Raw genomic sequence first — 24186 nt, 5'->3', positions numbered from 1 at the left:
TCGTGTTTTTTTTTTCTTTTTTTTTTAAAAAATATTTTTTTAAAAATTTGTTTAAATGGGTTAGATACATGTACATGTTTTGTGTTCTTTTGTCATAATACTATTTTATTTTTAAATTAAATAGTATATGTGTTTAAAATGTTTAGAGGTTTCAAGTTTTTAATATATTTTCCATAAATTTTATAATTATATAGTATATTTTTCGTAAATATTTTAATATGTACATTTGTATATACACATATGTATAGTAATAAATAATCAAAGATCACTAATCCGTAGTTAAAAATCACTAATTAATAAGTTAAGTTCAGTTCAGCTGAGTTCAGTCAATCAGATTAGACCCTTAGTCAATTAAATCCGTGATGTATTGGTTATGAAAATCAATTGAGGAATATATTAAGTCTGCATTAATAATTCATGTCATGGAAAGTTTAATTCTCCTTTTAAAACTTTAATTTTGAGAAATTTAAAACTTTAATGTGCATATAATACAATGAAATCACGTTTAACATACGGAGTAGAAAATATAGATTGACTGGATTTGTTAGATTTTTTATTTTTTATTTGGTCTAATACAAAATGAAGTGACAATTACAAATTGGAGAGAAAAAATACGGAGTAGTTGTGTCAAAAGTCAAGAGACTATAACTTAATCTTCAATGGAAGTATTTGAACATCTCGCATTATTAATGATCAACTGTCAATAAATTATACCAAAGATCAATACAAAATGGGACAACCATGAGTCGCAATGAATTGCCTAATTGAATTATGAAATCTCCTATATTTACAGTTTCATAAATTGATACAGTACAACAATCAACAGACACAAATGACGTGACTGTATCGGTTGCATGCCTCATAAAATTTCAGATTTGACAACAGCAAAACTAATTTATCGTCTTCAACCTAGAAGAAACCGAGCTACCAAATCAAGTAAGCACTTTCCGGAGTTCATCTACAAGTTGTGCTCGACTCGATGAATCCACCTGAAATTCAAAATGAAAATGTTACTCTTACATTCTGATATCAAATGTAAAAAATAAATATTGAAAAGAATTTGCCGTACCTTTTGAAGTAGGGCAGCAAGACCTTGAGGCAAAGCTTTCAGGTCTGAAGCCGAGTTGCTGATATTTGACAACTGAAGCAAAACCTTCTGCACACGCAACTCTGTAAGCTTTTCTTCATAGTTAGCAGAATCATTCTTCCACTTAAAGAAAGCCTCATCATCATCCCAAGCATTGATATCGTCTCTAGAAGTATTATGAGACTCAGAGAACCATTTTTTGATCAATTCAATGGCAGATTTATGGGGCAACCCTTCACCTGCTGCAGTTCGTACAGACTTGATAAGTGATTCCTCCATTACTCTTCTGTATAATCTCCTATAGAAGAATGAACGAGACATTTTCCAATCTAACACTTCCTTAACAACTCCTTTAGCAGCCATCCTTAGTGAAGTATCATGCAATTCAGCAAACTTCGTGGCTATCTGAGTATAAACAGGCAACAGTTGTTTCTCTCGAGCTGTGATTTGCTGTTGGAAAAGTTCGATATCAACATAAGAATTGGAATCCTTGGCTTCAATAAGTTTTCCCTTGAGACCAATAAGTTGTTGGTCGAGCCTTCCCATACACTCAATCAATTCGTTGGTTCTAAACTTGATCTCAATCATTCCTTCAGGCTCGAGTACATTTCCTTTAGCTGTTCGGTCAGCATACATTTCAATATGGTCTGAATTAATTCGACTATCCACAACAACCCATGCCCCTCCACGAAGCTCTCCCATCATGGGGATATAAACGAAAACAGGTTGATTGTAAGTCCTAAGGTTTTCAACAATTGTAGATCCAGCCTGAAGGATCCCTTCGAACAGGTCTCTTTGCCCACCTGAGAAGCCTCTCCAGTTAGCTAAAATGAAAAGGGGAAGTTCTTCCCGGTTGAAATCCAACAAGGCTTGTGCTGTCTTGGTAGCAGAATCTGGAAACCATACTTGCCCTGCTTGTGGTACCACTCTCTCATGAGAATCGAGTTGACCAGGATCTGCTGGGATAATTTGCATAACAGTCTGTGTCTCAACAGCAACTATGCCAACTGGAATCCCTCCAAGTTTGGCCCTTCCTGTGACAACTGTTCTTGCCCACCCTTCTAAAGTTTCAACAAAACTATCTTTGTCGAAAATTCCACCAAGCCATTTACCTTTAGCATCTAGTATACCAGATATAGCACCACGAGGATCACAGGAATTTTCAGGCAGATACTCAACCTGCCTTTCTGGAGGATCTAAAGAGCGCGATATCGGAAGTTCACCACCTAAATAGGCTGGAACATAGCTGAGCCACTTCACAATAGCTGATATACCTTCAAGATCATCAGAAACTGTGAGATGCACTACTCCATTAGTGCCCATAATCTTTGGACCACCAAGTTGCATTTGTGAACTGTAAACCTCCCGCCCAAGTAGTTTATTTAATGCAGAAAAGCCAGTAAGAATTATGGGCTGATCAAGCCTCTGTATACAACGCATCCCAAGGCGAGCAAGATAGGCACCAATACCAACTGTTCTGCTCGTAACAAAAGTTAGAGTAAAGGTTTCCTTGTAAGCCCTTGAGTAGGCACTAGCTATAGCTCCACTTCCTGACAAGTTCTCAACACCTAGTCCATCCTCATTACCTACAACAGTGTCAATAACCCATCGAGTTTCACCATCTTTAAGTTTTAACTCATGGGCTATAACTGATGACCCTATACGACCATAATCTTCAGGAGTTAAGTAGACATACTGGAACCCACGCTCAGGGTTTGACTCATCAGACCAACCAACTTTGAAGCAGCTTTTTACCTCGTCAGCAACACCAAGTCGAGCCCCTGAATTAGCAGCCAAATAAATCAGAGGAAGTTTCTTAGCACAAGCAAGATCTGTGACTGCAAGGAAGAAAGCATCTTCTCTCGGTCCGAAAGATCCAGCCCTGAAGGTAATATCATTTGCTACAACCAATATTGTCCTTCCATCGGGGAATTCAGGAGTTGACATTTCCAAGCTCCAGGCCACCATACCAACATCATTAAGACCAGAGTTGCGTTCCTTAGGAACAACAGGAGTTCCCCAGGTTCCTTTTGGATCAGCAAAAACTAGCTCTGTTGCTTTTAAAAGTACTTTGTCAGAAGGTTTTTTCCCGTCTGGTGCTTGAGATGCCCATGATTGCTCTAAGGCAGTCAAGAAAGCCTGAAAACAATAGCACAAATAATGTAAGTCCATTAACATGCAACAAAAAAATAAATGAGTGCTGCCATGAGCTATGGTAGCCTGGTAATTAATTTGATACAAGTCATACAGCTTTCTGAGACTTGCATTTTGATCAAAAAGAATTAAGAAATGGTCAAGAACAGGTTTTAGGAGGGAGGGGATCAAAGTGATGGAAAATTGAAATTCCATACCAATGGGAAATCATAGCAATAAGTTGTGCTGCTTTTCATGGCCTGAAGTCGTTTGCGGGCGATACCCCCTAGCGGTTCATAGAATGCATTCACAGGTACTCCATGAAGGGGACCATGAGCAGACACAGAATGGTAGACCATTTCATGTAGGCTGTTATCCTCCAACTCGCGGTAAACCTGGACATCATTGATGCAATAACATTCATTAAATTCAAGACTATTCATGAAATACATGGTAATATTGTATTCAACCAGAAAATGTAAGAAAACTAATTATTTTTCATGATCAGCACCAATATAGAAGCAAGCACTAATTAGACTTGGAAACATGCTACTGTAGTTTTGGAATTCTACACATACCAACCATGTTCGAGTAATATGTTTTTATTGTAAAACAACTGGTTACATTAATGTTTATCTAATATAGGTCAAAGCAGATAATATATAACTTAACTTTGAAGGACAGAAGTTCAGCACAATTGCCATAATTTAATTTAAAGTGATAAAAGCACATATTGGCAGCATTGTTCGGGGAAGTAGATTCTAAGAAATGAATTCAACTTCAGGTAACAATTTATTCTCTGTCCATAAATTTCTTTACGTTAGGTTTGGCAGTTAAAGCATGCATATAAAAGGATTTAGCAGGTGGGAGGGTTTTGGTAGACGGTGGAGGGATAAAAATGGAATACAGCAGATGGAGGAGAGTATATGAGTGGGGTGTCCACATTACACGGGTTGAGTGAGAAGCTTCCTTTTTAAGTAACTGGCAAATATTATTTTTTTTGGATATCACGAAAGCAATACAAATAGATTTTTATGGACAGAATAAGTACACAGCCTCTGAGCTATACTGCTCATTCTGCACTTTCAATCAATCCAATCAATCAAAGCCTTAAATCCCATAAGTGGGGTCGGTAGATTCTGCACTTCACGATTTTTAAAAAAGCACAAATTCAAAACTGTCACAAATTTTATTAACATTTTGTACGGTCTCTAAAGCACCCTCAGACAACAAATTTCAAGTATACATTTCATTGCACAAAATAAAATATTGATTTGCCAAGAATTAGTGCTCAAAATTTGCTGCCTTCATCAACTAGCAATTCCATGGAAAGTGTAATGAAAATTTTGGCTTCATGCTGATTATACCTTTGAAAAGACATAAATATATATATATATATATATATATATATATATATATATATATATATATATAATAAATAAAAAAAACTTACTTGTACAGAGCAGGTCTGACCAGTCACATTAGTAACGACGACTCTCCAAGAACCATTGGCTTGTCCAGAAGATGATATCCAAAGCTTCACTTCCCATTCACAAACATTTAATCTATGCATTCTAACACCAGCCAAACTGTGAATTTCACGAGCAAGCTCTTCCAAAAGGTTCTGAACAGCTGCCTCTTCATGTTGGTCGTCGATGTTCAACTCCCTGGAAACAAATAGTTGATATAGCTCTCCTTTAAGAGTAAGTTGCATCAATTACTACAAAATCCGAAGGAGGAGAAATGGTGCAATAGATACCTGTGATATGGCACAAGATCATGTATTTGTTGCTCTCTAACTATGTAGAGGTACATATGAGCATGATCAGGTTTCAAGGAAACATTGTGTGCATTAAGTTCTAACTCTTCCATTGCAGTTGTTAAAGACCTCAGGATGCTTCTTGATGTAAAAGAGATAGGCCTTTGTATTCGAAGTGTTCCTAGTTCGACTCCTGAGAACTCAGAGATGGGCTGTCTCACAAGCGTTCTCAAAAACATCCTCCGGATGGATGGCTTGTCTATGACGGTATACAGGTGCCATTGGCGATCCCGGGATGGAGTATATTTGATATTTTCATAGCCCTTAAGCTTGTCCTGAATTGATTAAAATGAGAGGAAATCAACAATGGCACAATTATATCATTAGGTAGTATAACATTATGCAGATATTAGTAAGACCCAGATTGAAATAAAAGAGTAAGAGAACAAAGAGCGTAAGAGTGACAACTCAACGCCTCATACCAGTTCAAGATATATAGATAGAGGAGGTTCCAAATGACGTAGTAAAGGTTCCTCACTGTAGTAATTCTTTTCTGCTGACCAATAGAATGAATGCCTCATTGGGGTTCTCCCTTCATCTCTCTGTATAATGCAACTAACCACCCCAACACCAACAGCACGGAGATTAGAACTGACTTCTTTATCTCTTAGAATTTTGGCCAACTTATCAATTCTCTCTTGAGCCTGATCTTCATCACCACTGCACAAATACACAATTCAAAAGCTATTAATATAAAAGAACAAAATATCCATGCAAATCCACTCAACCACAAGCCCAAGATATTCAATGAACTGAAACTAGGAAATTTCCAAACAAGAACGGATAAAAGAGTCAAGTACAGTGCATAAATGAAGGAATTAAAGCATGGTGCACCAATAACATTAGAACACTTTTTCAAACTGTAAGTATAGAGTTTTTCTACCTATCCTGCAACAAGCTCATTTGGTTATTCACCCCCACAAGTGAAATGTGCAACATGTTGCCATGGCTTCCTGGCTCTAAAGAGACACTAGATAGTGTTTCTTCAGAATTCTGAGTTGTTTCTTTCAGTGCAGCAGTAATCACAGATGGCAGAAACTGCAGAGATTTAATAACCACCATGGCCCCCCACTTTCTCTCACTGTGTTTCTCAACAAGTGGTTGGTTAGAGGATAAATCATCAGAGACGGTTGTTCTTTCAATGTGCTCCTCCATGAACTCCCAAGAAGCAATGAGGCCAGATCTATGCCACTGCATCCTCACACTTCCCTTGACGAGATAAGGCTGAGAAAAGAGAACGGGAAAAAAGAAAGAAAGAAAAGATAGAGTTAAATTATTTACAATTGTAAAATAGTAGTTGACTTTAAAATATTGAACTATGGATTTACCTGATAAAGCCTCCGGACATAGGTTTCAACAACCCGCCTCTGTAGTGTATGATCACTGTGATCAAATAAGCCCACAAGGGCATCTTCAACAGCAAGTGGAGTACTCACAAGAGCTTCCATACGCTCATTTATTGCACTTTTTCTTTTTGGAGTATCCATGTTTTCACCATCTTCTGTAAACATTTCTAATTCAGAAAGGTTTCTAGCAATGTTAGAACGAAGCTCACTCAATTTGGTTTGTTCAAGCAATTGACTAGCCTTGAGAGCCAACTGCAATCATTGGAGGATTATGAATTAGTTGTTTGAGACTTCAACTACCACAGCAGCATAAACCATTAAAAGGAAAAACAAAATTGAGAGCTCATCGCTGTATATTAGAAAATACATATATTTGCGCATAATGAGACAAGATAAGCACAAGTTGGGGGATCACCAACCTCAGAATACATTGTATGGTTCAGTTGTGAGAAACGAATAAGTTTTTCCCTGTATGCAGCAGGATTTGGGTAAACTAGTTGTTCCATGAGTCGTAGGACAAGTTTATTTTTATTCTTAACACCCTGAAAATCATAAAATATGGGATATATGATGAACAAGTCTGGAGCAGAATCTACAAAAAGTAAATATAACAAACCAACAAACCTAAAGTCACATTTTTTGAAGTTTTCAGCGTACCTGATGTGATAGTACGATATCCACAATTTTCAAGAGATCCTTTTTATAATGAAGGCGGAGACGTTCAATGACATCAGCCTGGACAGCAGAGTAATACCAAAGTCACAAACTAGCTAAGGCTGGACACAGTGTACATAATTTACCACAGACCATTAATCTACGTACAAGCTCTATCATTTTGTTATGCAAAAAGAAATCAATTGTTTCTTCATCGAATGCCAACACAACTGATAGAGTGATAGTGACAGAAACCAGGGAACAGGTTTGAAACTAAATAAGCACACGATTGAATAATGATCATCAGCCATTCACAGTGTGGCACCAAACCCAAGCACTCAATCGTTAGTATAAAAAATTAGTATACATGCACTACCATATCAACAAACCTGGATATTGTCGCTGAACAATTCTTCAACAGACAAATACTCTTCAAATAGAGACTGAACAATAACACGAGCATGACTCTCTCTTCCACCTTCATAAGACTTTACAAGACTCATTAAAGGCTCGATAAGCCGCTCTTGAGCGCCTCTCTCTTTCTCAGGGCATGAGTTTAAATGGGCCTGTGAAGAATTCATACTACTTACATGAGTAACTCTCAGGGTGATAATTTACAGAAGGGAATCAAAGGGAGGTGCTGACCTCTAGAACACCTTTCAGTAACTTAGCAGGAAATTCAACATTATGAGAATTGGTTATTCCTTCAAATTCTCTGTACTTAGATTCCAACTGAAAGATAAAAAGAAAGGGAATGAGTAAAGATATAAAAGAATAGCAGACAGATACAGAATGCAATTATTTCTCAAGCTTGATGATAAAAGTAGAACGTAGAAACACACTTCATTTCTCAGATCTTTGGGAAGCCTGGTTGTCAGAACAGATAAGCATTCTTGCCATTGTAGGAAAGGAAGTTCAGGACTATCAAGGCAGACCAGCAAGCTCTGGACGACCTGAGAAATTACGTAACAAACAGGTAAGAATGGTTTCTCATAAGAAAGCAACAAACACAGAAAATTACTTTTTAAGGACCTGCAACAGCCCCTTCAGAGGCCATCTCATTTAGAATTGGAATCATAATCAGTAATGACTATGTAATTAAGTTCAAGGAAAATTAAATCATGAACAGAATACTTACTTCATCTATCTTGTGTTCATAACCTGCAAGAATCATCCGCACTGCATTTAAACTTGCAGCACATCTCTGATGAACTTTTCCTGATATGGCAGTTGGAGGTCCCAGGGTAGGAAAGCTACCACGGAAAGGCTCAGCTTTCCTTACAGCAGAAGGATCATCTAGCTCTAGTCTTGCTATAAGCTCACCAGCCTACACAACAAGCACTTACATAAATCCCATTTTAAAATTATTTTCTTATTTACTATATATGATTTAAATGATGCTCACCTGCATAGCTTGACCTTCCGACATATGAAACTGTATTACACCAGATGCAGGGGAAAGCAAAGGCATACACATCTTCATAACTTCAACCTCGGCAAATGGTGTATCTGCATCTACATGACTATTATCTGGTACCAAATACCGCATCAGCTTACAAGGTGTCTCCGCGATTAACTTTGAAGGATCATGATCATTCTTAATATAGAGAAGGAAAAAGGTTAATACCAGCCCAGGTATGATAAAGATTTCGAGCTAAGATGCAGAGTGAGAGAGAGAGAGTACCTGAAGCAAACAAGTTCTTCCATCAATAAGAAGACGAGTTCCTGCTGCTTCTTCTTCAGCATATATTACGTGACTGTTCCCATCCAACTGCGTGACATTTTAAGGTAAAAACATTCAAGATATTTATATCAGCATATAGAGCTGAACAGCAATTGTTCCATATTAATGGGTGTAGGCATGTAGCATTTAAAGTAAAAGAAACTCCTCCCAGGCCAGCACCTTTGTAATGTAAACCTTATGGACAAGATTGTCTACTTAAAACAAGATAGGGCATTGGTGTTGGCATGATTAATTTACAAGCTATATGGTATAGCTACAGGAATCCAATTCTTTTTAAAAAATAGTGTCAAGTTTATGTTATAAAGTGCAAAGTATCATGAGCATGATGCATAGGGCTGACCCAAAAAGAAAAGGGGCTGATGATAACCTAAAAAATGACCAGATATTTATTACATAAGTTTTCAGCTAATATAGATTGAATTAAATGTCTCTCTCTCTCACTTGATTATCATCCGTTTGTTTTGTTGTTGAAACTAGATAGAAGGTTGTGATTAACTACTGAAGTCATACATATTAATGATGCAGCTCTTACCTGCATCAAGAGACCACCATCTCTTAATGTGTGTATTTCTGCCTCAATCTCAGACTCATTCAATTTCAATCTGTAGCTTCCTGGGCCACCCCTCACCATTTCAATCTGAGAAACAGCAACCATGTTATGGTAAATTACAGTGTCCAATAGTGCAAAATTTATAAAATAAAATTGTCATGAAGGTAGAATAGCCTGAAACATACAGTGTATTTGCTCCCCTCAATATTTAGAGCAACTTCAGAGTGGACAAGTGATATATGCTGCAATCCCCACAGCAGAATTAGTCTGAGATACTGAAAGAAACAATGATACCAAAAATTAAGTAAACCTTGACATTCTCTGGTGTATTAAGTACCTTTGGAGGAATTTGACCCTTCTCAAGATAGCCGATATATTCTGAAACGGTGGCTGCACTACTAGCAGAAGCTTTCTGGAGAAAGACAGCAGGGAAAGGGAAATATCATTAAGATTAGTTATTGCCAAGTCCAATGACTATGAACCATGAAGCTTTTCGAAATAAACAATGTGATGTGTTGTACATACATAGAGTGCTCCTCCCACAACAGATATGTACCAGGGTGGCCTTTCAGCTCTGACCCTCATTGCAATTCTGCTATCCAACCAACCTGTATGAAATTTGTTATCTCTGTAATCTGAAGACTGGAGAGAAGGAAAAAATATTAGGGTAAAAATTTCCGCATCTTTTGGACTTTTGGTGGCTTTAATGGATGGTGGAAACTGGGAATGAAAATAACATAAAATCTCAAATTAAGGCTCACATTTAAAAGGTCAATGGTATAATCAACATTAGTGCGAATTTCTCCTCGGATTTGAATTTCTTTCAAGCCAAGAACCATATTTGCTATGGCCAAGCCTCTCGATTCACCAAATGCAAAGACATGGCCTGCAAAGAAGTTGATTATTTAACCTTCGTCAACTAAACCAAGTTACCTTGAAACGAAGAAAACTACAACCAAATCACAACATAATCAGAGCCAGGAGAGATTTTATTTATTATAAAAAAGACTCAGTAGAAGAGCCGACTGCATCAAACATGCTTTACAAGTATACATATTATTGCATATATCTGAATCTGACAAATACATGTATGAAATATCTACTATCTACTGTGTCAAATTATGAGGAACCTTTTCTACTTCTTGCATGTTGCTTAGTACATACCCTTACCCAGTTGTGATGAAAAAACTAGTATATTAGAATTTCCTTCAATCCATAAATGAATCCACCAAAGCAATTGTTTATTAGATTGTTTCACAAAGTGTTAATCCAACAGATATGTTATATATATGAAACCTAAGATGTAATGTATCATCATTTAAAAGCACATCACAATTAAAAGGCAATTAAAGATCAAATTCTCCTCAATTTCTCATTATTATATCCAAAGTATATTTGGGTGAACATTAAAAGTTATACTCCGCGTCATATGTTGGACTTTTGACTTACCAAATTGAGAATCTGAAAACTCATGGATGCCTCCTCCAGACTGCAATGGTAAATTTTGATCATCATCACGCTCAAAAAATGAGCCAATCAAAAGGATGACATTAAAATTTGAGAAGAAAAGGTACCTTAACAGAGAAGTAGGCCCACACATTTGGTTTACTTTTGAAACTCAGCTCCTAATGAAGACATTCATGATATTAGATACCTTTAATACTATTGCAAAGCAAGCAAGATAGCAGATTGGGAAAGTATAATAATAATAAAAAAAACAAAAGAAACAAAAAACCAGGATAATCTAACCTGAACTTTCCCGCTAGTAGGCTTGAACCCATCATCTGGGTCCTCACTTGTCACACGTACAGCAACACAGTGACCTTTAGGCTTCACAGACTGTGCCTTGTCCATATCAAAAGTCTTAGCCTCGATTGAAGTATTTCTCCAAGTATCATAACCCCCACCATGTTCCACTCCATAGAATCGCCTAATTTCTTTTTTTAATATTGCACGAGCAAGTCAGCTTAGAAACGAGTACAAAAGAGTACATATGTTAGATTACGGGTAAGGAGCAGGTCATTTTACCAGGAATTTTCCAAAGAGGAATACCCATGCCCACAGCGACCTGAGCAGCTGGAAGATTTATTTCAGCAATCCACTCAGTAACAGGATGCTCCACCTGTGTTGAGCGAATACAAGAAAGGAAATTGAATTCATCAGAACTACAGAAAATAGTCGTTTAACTATGAATAAGGAGCATGCAAGTAGAATAGATAGTTCATACTAGACATAATAGCCTATTATTCTATATACAATTTTGAATATGAAGGTGCAATTGTATATAACTTTACACGGCATGATTCACATAAATTTAAAGACGATAATGAATATGTGTTAATTTGTCTGAAATAAAAAAAATATTTAAAAAAAAAAAAAAAAAAAAAAAAGCAAAGCAATTCAAATAAACATGCCATGCAAACAGGACATTGTGAAACATAAAAAATAAAAATAAGGCCAGATGATATCCGGTTGTCATTTTGCATCCTGCTAGCCCTCATCATATCTTCATTTCTTTTTCTTAATTCATGATTTCATATCATAATTACTAATGAGAAGTTCAGGATGCTCCATACCTGTAGTCGAGGATTCAGCTCAAGGAAGAAAAACTCGCCAGTTTCCATACTGTACAAATATTCAACAGTTGCTGCTCCTACATAACCTACAGTTTTGGCCAACCTTCTAGCTGCCTCCTCGAGTTCCTTTACTGTTTCTGGTGGAGCTACAGTTATCGGGCCCTCCTCAATAATCTGATCAATTGATAAGGACAGATATATTCAAAACCAAGTTTTTTCAAAAGATGTATATACATATTTTACAAAAAGAACACAAGTCCTTTTAGATAAGCTTAAGCTGTACTTGGGACACGCTAAGTTAAAGTTAAAGATTTAAAGTTTATTGACAAACAACTAGAGGGTTAGGACAAACCTTTTGGTGCCTCCTTTGAACACTGCAATCACGACTATGTAATGCAGCGACATTGCCATAGTGATCACACAATAACTGTACTTCTAAGTGCCGACTCTGCAAGGCATCAATAATGCCTTCTTAGACAAGAATATAGACAAAACCATTTTCATGAAAAGAAGTATGTATAGCTCATCCTGATACAAGATTACTGTATCACTGTTGTAGGAAGTCTAACCTGTGAAGCCACCTTCATGATGAATATGGGTGAGCCAGGAACTTCACCCTGCACTTGCTTGAACAATGCCCTTACTTCATCATCATTGTGAACCTAAAAAAAAAAAAACCCACGAGTTTATGTAATGTTGGGAAAAGGTTATTTGACCACATCATCCCTAACATCTAACGCACCTTTCTTATTCCTTTCCCTCCGCCACCCCAAGAAGCCTTAATCATAGCTGGATAACCGACCACTTGACAACTAGCAACTGCTTCCTCTGTAGTAAAAACACAGGCTGCCTTGTATACATCCTCAGGAATTGATACTATGCACTCCTGTTTGGCAACTCTCACCTAAAGGATAGATGTATAAATAATGTGATTAGCAAACTCCAAGCAGTAAGCAGAATTGTGAAGCCTACAAGAAAAAAATTGTGCATACATGAGAACCACTCCAGGGAAGAGTAGGAACGTCAGCAGATTGAGCAATCAATGATGAACCAATTTTATCTCCAAGAGCAGCCATAGATACTGCTGGGGGTCCAAGAAAGATAATCCCCTTAGCCATAAGTGCATCTGGCAACTCAGGGATCTCAGACGCGTGTCCCCAACCAGGCCAAACCGCATCAACATGTGTCATTTCTGCCATCTAATAGAAAAGAGAACAAAAAAATATATATTAAGTCTCACCCACAAAATTTTACCGTCAACAAACACGCAGTTGTCATGTAAACTGAACCGAAATGGATTATGGTCAATATTTTCTATTTCTCTTAAATGTTGGCTAAATATCGATTTATAATCAACTCAATTACATAGGAAAATAACCAAGGACAACAATGCTACCACAGCTAGATTCACGGTACCTCTACAATGAGCTGCACATTGGCATAGTTATTGTTGTTAGTCCCACCAGGGACTTCAACAAACTGGTCAGCCATTCGAATATGCTCCGCGTTAATTCTCATGTCTTCTGGAGTAGCCATAGCAACTAATGTTATAGCCTTCTCCGTTCCAAAAGTCTCGTAAGCCCATGTCCGGACACTTCTAATAAATTTGACAGCTGCCATTCCATTGTTTGCAATCAAAATACTATGAATTGGATTCTTTCCATCAAGAGCATAACAAAACTCATCCACAATGGGATCTGTAGAATTCCTCTGTACAACTCTTCCATTTCTATTTGCAATTGTTGTCAATAATGTCGCCATCCTCGGATCTTCCTTGTTATCTTCCTTGTTTACAGGTTCACCCCCCTCTTGGTATTGCCCAAAAACCCGGGCACTGCGCCTACGACTGATAATCAAACCAATAACAAAATCTCATCAATTACTGATCAAAATGCTTATAAACATCCCATTTTTTCATTACATACAAAAACTCCCACTTATTACATACAAATACAATCTAATCTAATACATGGACTACACAAAATTCGCGGTGTAATTTAATTTTGTTTTTTTTTTCCTGCCAAATACAAATCAAACTATACAAAAACCTAGTATAACATGAAACAAACTATCAATTCAATTAAATTAAGCTTCTTAACATATGAATATATGATCATTCACTACAACTATCAACAATTCACCTGCAAAACTGGGTAATCATAAAATCCCACAATAACAAAGAAAATTAACAGCAAAAACAATAATTAAAATTACATACCAATTAAACAAAAGGCAGGAGAAATTGTATGAATGCTTATATTCATGTAATTGACTTAAATAGAATCATACCAGTTTAAATTTATACAAGTCAAGTAAAATTCAAGAGTCAACAATTGAACATAGAAAAAAATTGTATGTCAATCAAATGATGTACTTGTATAATTTAGACTACAAATATAAGTAAGATGAAGTCAGTCAACTAAAGCCAGCCACCAATATCAATCACATTATTCTAGTAAATTCACACTCTTCTTCATACAAGTTAGCTCAACTACACACTACCAAATTTAAACCAACAAACTCGAATCAAAAAAAGACTCGAGTTTACAAAAAACGTACCCGTGTTATAACAAATGGGGTCGGCTACATGAACCAAGTTCGATAACTAGGAAACTAAATTGGCATCTGGGTGACTTTATATTCTTGAATCAAAACTAAGATCATGTAATATAATGTGAGTAATACAATGAGTAATATTTTGGGTTTTTTTTGTGCACTATTTATTAATATTAATATAAGAAATAAAAAAATTGGAGAAATTGCTTGAATTGAAGAAGAGTTAGGGGGGAAGAAGGGGGTTGGTTTGGTTTGAGGCGCAGGATGCCTTCTCTTCATTAACGACTCAATTAATTTGGGGTCTGTTGCACGTGGCAACTGCCCACCTTTCAGCTACCATTATTCCTCCTTTCTTTTATGCTGCAACTACCCCTTTCACTATCATCGACCCGTTAAAATTTCGTACTCCCTTCATCTTTAAAAGTTCTTATGGAGTATTATAATATTATTAGATTGAACTATAATTATTTCGCGTAAAAAAAAGTTACGTCAAGAAGAATGTTAAGAGACAAAGGAAGTAAATTTACCCCATTATAAATGTTTGATTTCATAAATGTGCATCTTATGGATCGGAAATGTCGATTTGGAAATGTAGATTCATTTATACAAATAAATTTAGAAAATTATATTCTTTTTACAATTGATTTATTATTTTGATGATAGATTGGTGAAAACAATAAATTATGAAAGTGACATTGTGTGGATGTCACATTGTAACATTGTTTGATTTAATAAGTAACTTACACAAGCACAACAACTTATAAACAAAACAAAACAAAAAATATAATGAAAATTCAAATAAAAAAAAAAATAAAAATAAAAAAAAACATATATGGCTAAAACATTTACTTCAAAGATATCAAATCTTATGTCAACAAATCAACACATTATACGTTGAACTTCACACATACTACTATACGACGATAGAAAAGTAGAATAAACACCAAATAACATTTTTAAATATGTCATTTTCACTACTACTATACGACGATAGAAAAGTAGAATAAACACCAAATAACATTTTTAAATATGTCATTTTCACTACGTTAATCATGTTCAATTTCATAACCTACTTTTACTTGTACAACAACAAAACATACCAAAAAAACAAAAATTGAAAAGTTTACAAAACATACCCAAAAACAAAAATTGTAATTAATCAATATAATTAACATGTTTAAAAGGAATCAAATTTTTCTGTCCTACTTTCATTTGTAAGTTTGTAACAATGTAACACACATATAGCATCAATATACTCGTAACGAATATGATAAACACAAATGTATCAAGAATCATTAGACATGACAAATAAAAGTTATTCCGTACCTCTTTTTGAGTTGAAAATTCATAATTCCTCTACTACATTGGGGTAATATGGAGTAATGTGAGGTTTTTGTTAATGGAAGATATTTTCTTAATGGAAAATTAACAAGATCACAATGTTGAGAAATAGGAGACATCACCAAACCCTAAAAAAAAATTCCTATAAATAATTTTCTAATCGAACTAAATTGAACGATTAGTGAGTATTAAAGTATATATATAAGTCAAGAACAAGGGAATAAGAGTGAAAAAAAATGCAATTAATTAGAGTAATTATAGTTGAGATGTAACAAAACACTGAAGTTTAGGGCCATATGTTTAAAGAGGAGGGGATTTTATGTCAGCTTGATTTTTGTAGAAAATGAAGCTATTTCTTCCTTGAATACGGCTACTTCACTGACTAATTCTTCTTTTTAACTGTTAAAACCCTAATTTAATTTGAAAAAAAAGATAACTATTTGTATTTATATTATTATTATTATTATTATTATTATTATTATTATTATTATTATTATTATTATTATTTCCTTACAAAAATCATTATTATTTTTTTTTTTTGGTGCAGACAAAAATCATTATTATTAATGTTATTATTATTGTATTAATATTAGAATTCCGTTATTATTTTTTTATTATTATAAATCAAAAACATATAGTCACTCAATTTTAAAAAAAAAATTAGTGAAAAGCCGATGGGATACAATCTAACTATAGCAAAATTACTAGCTACGTAATTTGTATAATTAATCTTTTTTTTTAACAGTTTAGCGAACCCTTGTGAGGATCGATCCTAAAATCGAGAGAGATCATTCTCATTGGCCATTTTATTCTTTGGGTGTGTCCGTGTGAGAGGTGAATGATCCAGCTTACCGGCTAGAAAATTGCTCAGAATGCTATATATATATATATATATACTAGATGAAGCCCGTGCGATGCACGAATTGTTAGTATTTTTTAAAAAAATATTTTCATATTTATGTGATTAAATTGTTATTGTATTAGTTTTAAAATATTAGATAAAATTCCTAATCTCTAAAGATAATATATATTTTGTATTTAATTAATTTAAACTTTAAAATCTCATTCGTCAATTTTGCATACGTGACATTTGAATTATTTAATTGTAAAATAAATTAATAATTTCTTATTTAATTGGCTACAACTTAAATTTATAATCCTACATGGCGAAAAATTAAAACGCTAGATGATGTTATCTTATGGCCTAATTATAAATTTATTATTTGGTATTATATCGAAAATATAACTCTAAACTAATAATCTTATTCTAAAATTCTATCTTAATTTGATTGAAAATAGAATTCTTACTTAATTTTTTTATCTTATGAAATCTATCTAAGGTGGCGCGACACTTGACGGTTTTTTTATCAAATGAAGTCTATTTAAATCTATCCAAGATGGTGCGACACTTGGCAAAAAGTTGGAATGCCCCGTGGAATGCCCGGATTGTTTATTGAATTGTAACATAAAATTTTAACATATATATCAAATTTTAAAATTTATCATTGATACAAATTTTAATTATAATTTGAACATCTGAAATATTGATATTTTATCGAAAATAAAACTCTAAACTAACAATTTTATCTTAAAATTATATCCAAATAGAATTCTAAACTAACTTTTTTTATTTGGTAAAGTCTATCCTACGTGGCGCGACACTTGGCAAAAAGTCAGAACGCCAAGTGTCACTGCCTCGTGACCTGACTAAAAGTTTAGCTTTATATATTAGTTATATGATATTAGATTTAAGTCAATCTTCTCTAGTAATTAGACTTATGGACATCTCAATTATCCTATACAAAGTATATGTAATATTTTGAATAAAATATTTTTTGTAAATAAATAATCAGCATTTATTTAGTCACTTAGAATAATATTTCTATCTCAATCCATACGAGTGATACGACTCACGTTCATAATCAAACTACATCAACTTTAATCATCATATAACTAATATATAAAGCTAAACTTTTAGCCAAGCGACGAGATAGCGACACTTGTCGTTCCAACTTTTCGCCAAGTGTCGCGCCACGTAGGATAGAGCTATATAGAATTCAATTTGTAAGATAAAAAAATTAATTTAGAATTCTATTTTCAATCAAATTTGGATAGAATTTTAAGATAAAATTGTTAATTTATAGTTTTATTTTCGATAAAGTACCAATATTTCATATGTACAAATTAAATTATAATTTTATTAAAAAAAAATTGTAACACTCCTAAATTATCATATAAATTTATTTTTTGTATCATAGTATTTTTTTGAAGCAAAGGAATTAGCTCAAAATGCACCACATCCATTATTTATAATATATTCTAATCAATTAAAACAACATACTTTACAATCTAATATAATTTTATTACTGTGTGTAGACCTGTCAATCGGGTCGGGTCACGAGTCATTCCGGGCAGGGTCATTATTACAGGTTACGGGTCAAGAAATGTTTTTCACCAATGTTATTATTATTAGTCATTACATGTCTACTATATAGTTTAAATCATCACAAAAGCACATCAATTCCTAACTTATTTTGTCTTATGTTTTAAAATTTGGCATATAGATTAAAAATTATCTTAAAATTCAATAAACAACACGGGCATCGCACGGGCACAAAACTAGTTATATTAAAAAGTCATAGTAAAAATTATAATCTTGTAATATAATGATGAATTGATGATATATTGATATGAGTAAAGATCGAAAGATTTTTCTTAAATTATTTGAACTTGATTTTTGCATATTTCACTTAGTATGTCCATTTTTGTATCAATATATTGATAAATTATTTGAATTTGACTTTTGCATATTCCACTTAGTACGTACATATTTGTATTCATATATATTGATACACTTCGTATTAGTGGTATAGATCTATTTGATTTATTTAATTGATGAAATAACACTTATCAATTGGGTTCAGTACAATTGTCATGAATTATTAGGGTGTATTGTTGTATATTCAACAGATGAGTTGGACAAATGGCCACATATGCCTCCATTGAAATAACGGTGTAACGACATTTAAACTTTCTCTCTCAAAGTAAAGTACACACTTACTCCCTAAACTTAGCTAAAAATTGCACTTTACTCACTGAACTTATTAAACTTGCAAACTACTCGCTCATTTGGTGGTTGGAGGTTATTTATCCGCTGGTAACTTGCTAGCCCAGGTAAACTCCCTAAACTTTCTAATTTTTTTTTAAAAAAATTTTAATTAAAGTGTGTATCCCTACTTTATATTTTTAAAAAAATAAATAAATAAATCAAAGGATCTAATCAACAGCAAGTCAGCAACAACAATCACGCATTTTGTCCAAAAAAAAACAACAACAACAAGCAAGCAAAAGGCAAGACCATAAATTTTAGGGTTTGCGCGATCGTGATAGAGCGCAGATTTGTTTTCTAATTGGGGATTAAATTGATGTTGAAACCATCGATTGGTGGTTGTTTAGGGTTACCTAACTGGAATTATTGTTGAAACCTGCGGTGATTGGTGCGATGGATATCGGGATCGATTTGGGATTGTGTTGTTGTTGCTGCCGGAAAATTGTGTTAATGTGGGTGAATTGGAGAGAGGAGCAGCAGCAGCAAATAGAGGCTGCATGGAATTTTGGTGGTCTTGTTGCCATTCGAATTAGTGAAAGCAAATTAGCAGTAGGTAAATTGTTTTTCAATCTTTTTTAAATTTTGGGCACTTCAATTTTCACTAAATTATGAATTTGGCTTTGGCTATGTGCAATCTAAGTCTATATCTATAAGCCAGAAGAATTAGAGTTGATAATTGATACTGAACTCTTAAGGCTCAATTACCTCTTCCCTTTGTTCAATCATCTAATCTACTGTAAATGGTTTATTTAGTATTTACTTTGAATTAATGTTTTAGCCTTTAGTCTCTTTACAATATATTGAGTTATGCATTGGCTAGTTGGCTATGTAATTTTTTATATCAAAAGTGTATTTTTTGTTCTCTCAGGTTTTGCCTATATTCCCTTATTTGGTTAACTTTCCACTAGACAGATATCAAAAGGCACTAGCTCACATATTACAGATTTAAAGGTGCCCAATCTTTATATTACTAAGAATTCACTACCTTTTTTTAATCATTCTGAATTTTTTTAAAAAACTTTTAGATCTTTAGTTACTTAAGTCTTACAATTATTCTGCACTTCTGCAGCAATAATCCTAAAAATTACTCTATTATTTTGATTAAATTTTGTGCTAAAGATATTTTCACCAAATTTTTCCTTGAATTTTTCTTGCAGATTTGATCTACAAATGGTTACAAGCATTGGAGGATATAGAGTTGTTGGTTGCCTTGTGGATTTTATTTTATTTATTTTTTTTATCAAAAAAAGAGGACTGCAAAATAAGTTTAGGGAGTTCCTGATTTCCATGTTAGAAAGTTTATGGAGTTCTGATTTCCATGTCAAAAGTTTAGGGAGCTCATGTATTTTACCTGTTATTGTAGGCCACAACTCAGTTCAGTGAGTGATTTGTAAGTTTTGGAAGTTTAGTGAGTGATCTGCAACTTTGTCTTAAGTTTAGGAAGTAATTCTGTAGTTTACTCTTCTTTCTCATTGAAGCTTCCTCCTCCATTGATGTTTCCTCCTCCTTCCTCATTATTCCTTCTCTAATCAATCCCCGCTATTTTCCAACATTATTTTTGACACCATCTTCAAAAATTAAGCTCAATGGTAACTTTAATGGAGGACATGGCCACACCTATCCTTTGGGCCTTTGGGGTTGACAAAACTCTTATTACACCATTTTTTTTTATAAGATTTTCGTTTAATTTGGCGGTAAAGCCTCTTATTTTCAAATTTATGGGAATTTTCAATTCTTTTTGTGCAACCAAACAATACCTTAAACTTTTAACTAGAAAATAGAGTGAATGGGTAAATGGTACATCAGTAGTACGATTTGACCATAAAACCAAATACTACCTCCGTTCCGTTAAATGTTATGTGCAACTTTGGAATATTTTATATCTCACAAATAATACCCCAAACTTACATATGGTAGTATACTGTATACTCGATTATTTTGGCCAAAATAAAAAAGGATGTACCCTATAAGAGGAGAAGGAAGTAATTTTTAATTGGAAAATTGTAAATTAAATTCTTCTACTTTTTCTAAATAGAATTTTGGTCAAAAAAAAAAAAATATATCAAAATAAATAAACAAGTACCAATAAAAGCCAAAGATTGTTTCTTTCAAAAAAAAAAAAAAAAAAAAGCCAAAGACGGTTGGTCAAATAACGCCAACTATGAACTACCGGAATTAGTCACAAACTCACAACTCCGTCACTCTTAATCTCTTACCATTACATTTACATTTCACCATACATTACATAAGAGGAAATTGATGATGTCATTACATTACATAAGAGAAAATTGATGATGTGATAATGTGATCTAGGGGATAATAAATATAAATAAATTATGCTACCTATGTAAACTATTATTTGCAACAAAGGGTATTATTTGTGAGATATAAAATATTTCTTTGTTGCAAATAATAGTTAACGGAGGAAGTACTTGTAAGTTGTAATTAGAAAATTTAAAGTTCCCGTTCAAAAAAAAAAAGAAAATTTAAAGTTAGTTAAACTAACTACAAAAATATTCCAAAAAAAAAAAAAAAAAATACAGAAAATACAATTGAGGAGCCAATCCAGACACAAGGCCCATGAGGAATAAATGTTGTTGGACTCCAAAGAAATAACGTGTACTCTATGCACCTGGTTAATCATACACTATGTTACTTGTACTTTTCATTTTTCTATATGCTTCTATTAAAGTTTACTCCGTAAGATTTAATGATGTCATGTTATCAATCCTAAAAAAAAAGACTAATAACATGCTCCTATTGGAAAATTAAAAACCAATCACATTCATCTAAATTTAGGTACAAGGATTCTTATTTTTTTTAAGGGGAAAATAAGAGTGAAAATAGGAAAATAAAAGTGAGAATTAATTACAAAACAGGGATAATTTGGGATATTTGGAAAAAAAAATACATACTAAAAAAGGAAAGGATGAATGTAATTTTTGAATACCCAAAAAGGAAACCAGAAATATAAAAAAGGGACGAAGGTAGTAATATTCAAAGTTATACTCGTATATCAGTAACATGCGGAGATTAGTCCTTTTTGAGTACATCGTAGACAAAGTTATGTAATTCCTACAACTTTACATTAAAGCATTTAAGATTTTAAAATGTATATAGATCATTAAACACGACTTTCAAATACACCTGGAGGGCTAAAAATGTGTGATTCAAGGATTTTGTGATCAATTAATGAACGTTCTTCATTTATAGAATTTTAAATGAGCAAAGCTTATAAAATGAACACGAAAACACTTATGGGTACTCCAAGCTCTTGATACACCCGATAACAAATAAGAATTTATATAGATAGAGAGGTCGAGTTGTGACATACCGTTGATAAAATCCAAACGCAGAACTGAGAGATTGAATTAGTTCTAAACTCAAAACGCTGCTTCCAAAAATGCAAGACAGTTCATACCATTTGATTGAGTTCGAATTTAGAGTTGTAACATAAAGTTTAATAACTTAGAGAAAAGAGTGGGGAGCTTGGTTTGGTTTGGTTTTGAAATGAGGCAAAGGATAGGAGTTGAAATAACGTTTCTCAAAGTATAAATAAAACCGACTATTTATTATTGGTCACCACATTTACGTGGCATACGCAACTTCCCACCTTTCAGCTACCACCCTTCTTTATTTTTCAAACTAATGTCATAAAAAAAACAATTAATATTTTGAAAATGATTTCTATAAAATTGATTTTTTTTTTTTTTTTTTTTGAACGGGAAGAATAATATCATTAAATAAAAGCCATACGGCATCTACAATGACAAGGATCTGTAAACCACAGATTTAGAGAAAATATCATAACTTTTACAATCAAAATCATAACTAATTTGCATATTTGGCATAGCTCATATGCCATCGCTTCAAGCTTGACGCGAGCAATGATTTTCGATGTCTTTGCATCTTTCCAAGTTGAGACCTCCGCAATCTGCGCTGATGTTTTGATCCACCGGTTGATGACAAATCCCAGACCCATAGGAATCCAAATCACCTTCCCAATTATTATAAGAACCCTAAAAATAAAATTCTCATTCATAAATGAGAATCAGAATCCCAGAAAATTGGGAAAAACCCAGAAAATTGGGAAAAACTCTCACAGATGGAGAGAACAAAACAAACAAATAAACCAAATCGTAAAACAAAACAAAAAACTAAATTGAATTAAAGAAAATGGGTCGGAAATAATCTAATTTCCGAAGAAATTAGACTATTTCCGGCCTAAACGGCCAAGAAAATTAAAACCCTAGAAGAGAGAGGAGAGAGGAGAGAGAAGAGAGAAAAAGGGATAATATAATTTTTGGAGTATATAAAATGTTCTATAAAATTGAATATTATTTCTTCTGTTTTTGTTTACTATTTATTTCGGGATTAAATGTTTTTCTTATTATAACTGTCCAGGTATGTCAATTGATTGATTGCATATTATTCCCTTCATTCCAAAGCCTATTTCTAACATTTATTAAGGGACATAGGGAGTAGTAAAAAAAAAAATACAGTATAACATTTAATATTATTTGTAATAAACTATTAAATGAGACAAATCAAGTAAAATGTATGTTATGTTTCATACATTGAGAGTAATTTAGAATATTTACAAGTGTCAAAATTCCAAATGAAAAAAATAAAAAGAATCTGAGGGAGTACTTTTCTTATATCCGTTTTTGTCTCTAATATATTAAATATATATATAAGTCAATTGTTTTTTTTTTTTTTTTTTTTTTTTTAATACAAAAAAGTCAAATGGTTATGTGATGGATTTCTCCTACAAAAAAAAAAAAAAAAAAATGCAGTACTCGTACCTCTTATGATCCAATGTTATATACTAAAAACACCAAGATTTATTGTGACTTTGTAACTTGTAAGTCATAATTATTTGACTTTCTAAATAATTAAACAAAATTAATGACAAAAATCATGATTTACATGCAATTATTTATTTAGAAACAAATAAATGAAACATTTATTTTTTTATACGGACTAAGGAGTAGTACTTATTCTCCACAAATTATTGAAAAAGAATTATGTCAAATTTATGATAGAAATGGGTGCAACGAACTCCAATAGTTGTAGCTAAGGACTTGCTTGCAATTTTAATAAAATCCTAGCTACTAGCTTAACCATTGGAACTAGAAAACTCAATAAGCTTGGCTAAGCAAAGTAACTTTGCCAAGCTAATTTGCTTGGGAATTAAACTTGCCAAAATAAAATGCTCATTGCACCTAGGAGTGTCCGTTCGGATTTCGGTTTGGATTTTGTCCAAATCCG

The 24186-nt window shown here is 33.5% G+C and overlaps 1 protein-coding gene across 2 annotated transcripts; it reads right to left on the bottom strand.

The window, feature by feature from the left end:
- Nucleotides 1-655: 655 nt before the first annotated feature.
- LOC145639076 (acetyl-CoA carboxylase 1-like) lies at nucleotides 656-22419 on the bottom strand. Of its 2 annotated transcripts, none has more exons than XM_081690212.1 (32): nucleotides 22250-22419; nucleotides 13326-13755; nucleotides 12902-13108; nucleotides 12652-12813; nucleotides 12479-12571; nucleotides 12262-12357; nucleotides 11910-12083; nucleotides 11362-11455; nucleotides 11083-11270; nucleotides 10908-10958; nucleotides 10783-10822; nucleotides 10095-10219; nucleotides 9859-9975; nucleotides 9671-9745; nucleotides 9519-9575; nucleotides 9316-9420; nucleotides 8724-8810; nucleotides 8445-8636; nucleotides 8178-8366; nucleotides 7882-7992; nucleotides 7685-7771; nucleotides 7429-7605; nucleotides 7043-7120; nucleotides 6805-6927; nucleotides 6368-6637; nucleotides 5923-6263; nucleotides 5462-5699; nucleotides 4980-5314; nucleotides 4674-4887; nucleotides 3439-3615; nucleotides 1070-3226; nucleotides 656-989 (listed from the first exon to the last, which is right to left on the bottom strand). In XM_081690212.1, the coding sequence occupies exons 2-32, from the start codon at nucleotides 13668-13670 to the stop codon at nucleotides 933-935; spliced, it is 6762 nt and encodes a 2253-aa protein (XP_081546338.1). In that variant the 5' UTR covers nucleotides 13671-13755; nucleotides 22250-22419; the 3' UTR covers nucleotides 656-932. The 2 variants fall into 2 exon arrangements, with proteins under 2 accessions (XP_081546338.1, XP_081546337.1); XM_081690211.1 differs by lacking the exon at nucleotides 22250-22419 and adding an exon at nucleotides 14469-14752.
- Nucleotides 22420-24186: the final 1767 nt, after the last annotated feature.

This window comes from Chenopodium album, chromosome 7, assembly GCF_948465745.1.
Source record: "Chenopodium album chromosome 7, dcCheAlbu1.1, whole genome shotgun sequence".
Lineage (NCBI taxonomy): Eukaryota > Viridiplantae > Streptophyta > Magnoliopsida > Caryophyllales > Amaranthaceae > Chenopodium > Chenopodium album.
Note: the sequence above shows the minus strand (reverse complement) of the source record. Positions and strands in the feature narration are given on the sequence as shown.

Excerpts from the sequence above, each read along its gene's own strand:
- LOC145639076 (XM_081690212.1), bottom strand. The coding sequence starts at position 13,670 with ATGGCGACATTATTGACAACAATTGCAAATAGAAATGGAAGAGTTGTA. Across the intron at positions 9,576-9,670 it reads AGGGTCAAATTCCTCCAAAG|CATATATCACTTGTCCACTC; the intron begins GTACTTAATACA and ends TGGGGATTGCAG. Across the intron at positions 8,811-9,315 it reads ATGGTGGTCTCTTGATGCAG|TTGGATGGGAACAGTCACGT; the intron begins GTAAGAGCTGCA and ends AATGTCACGCAG.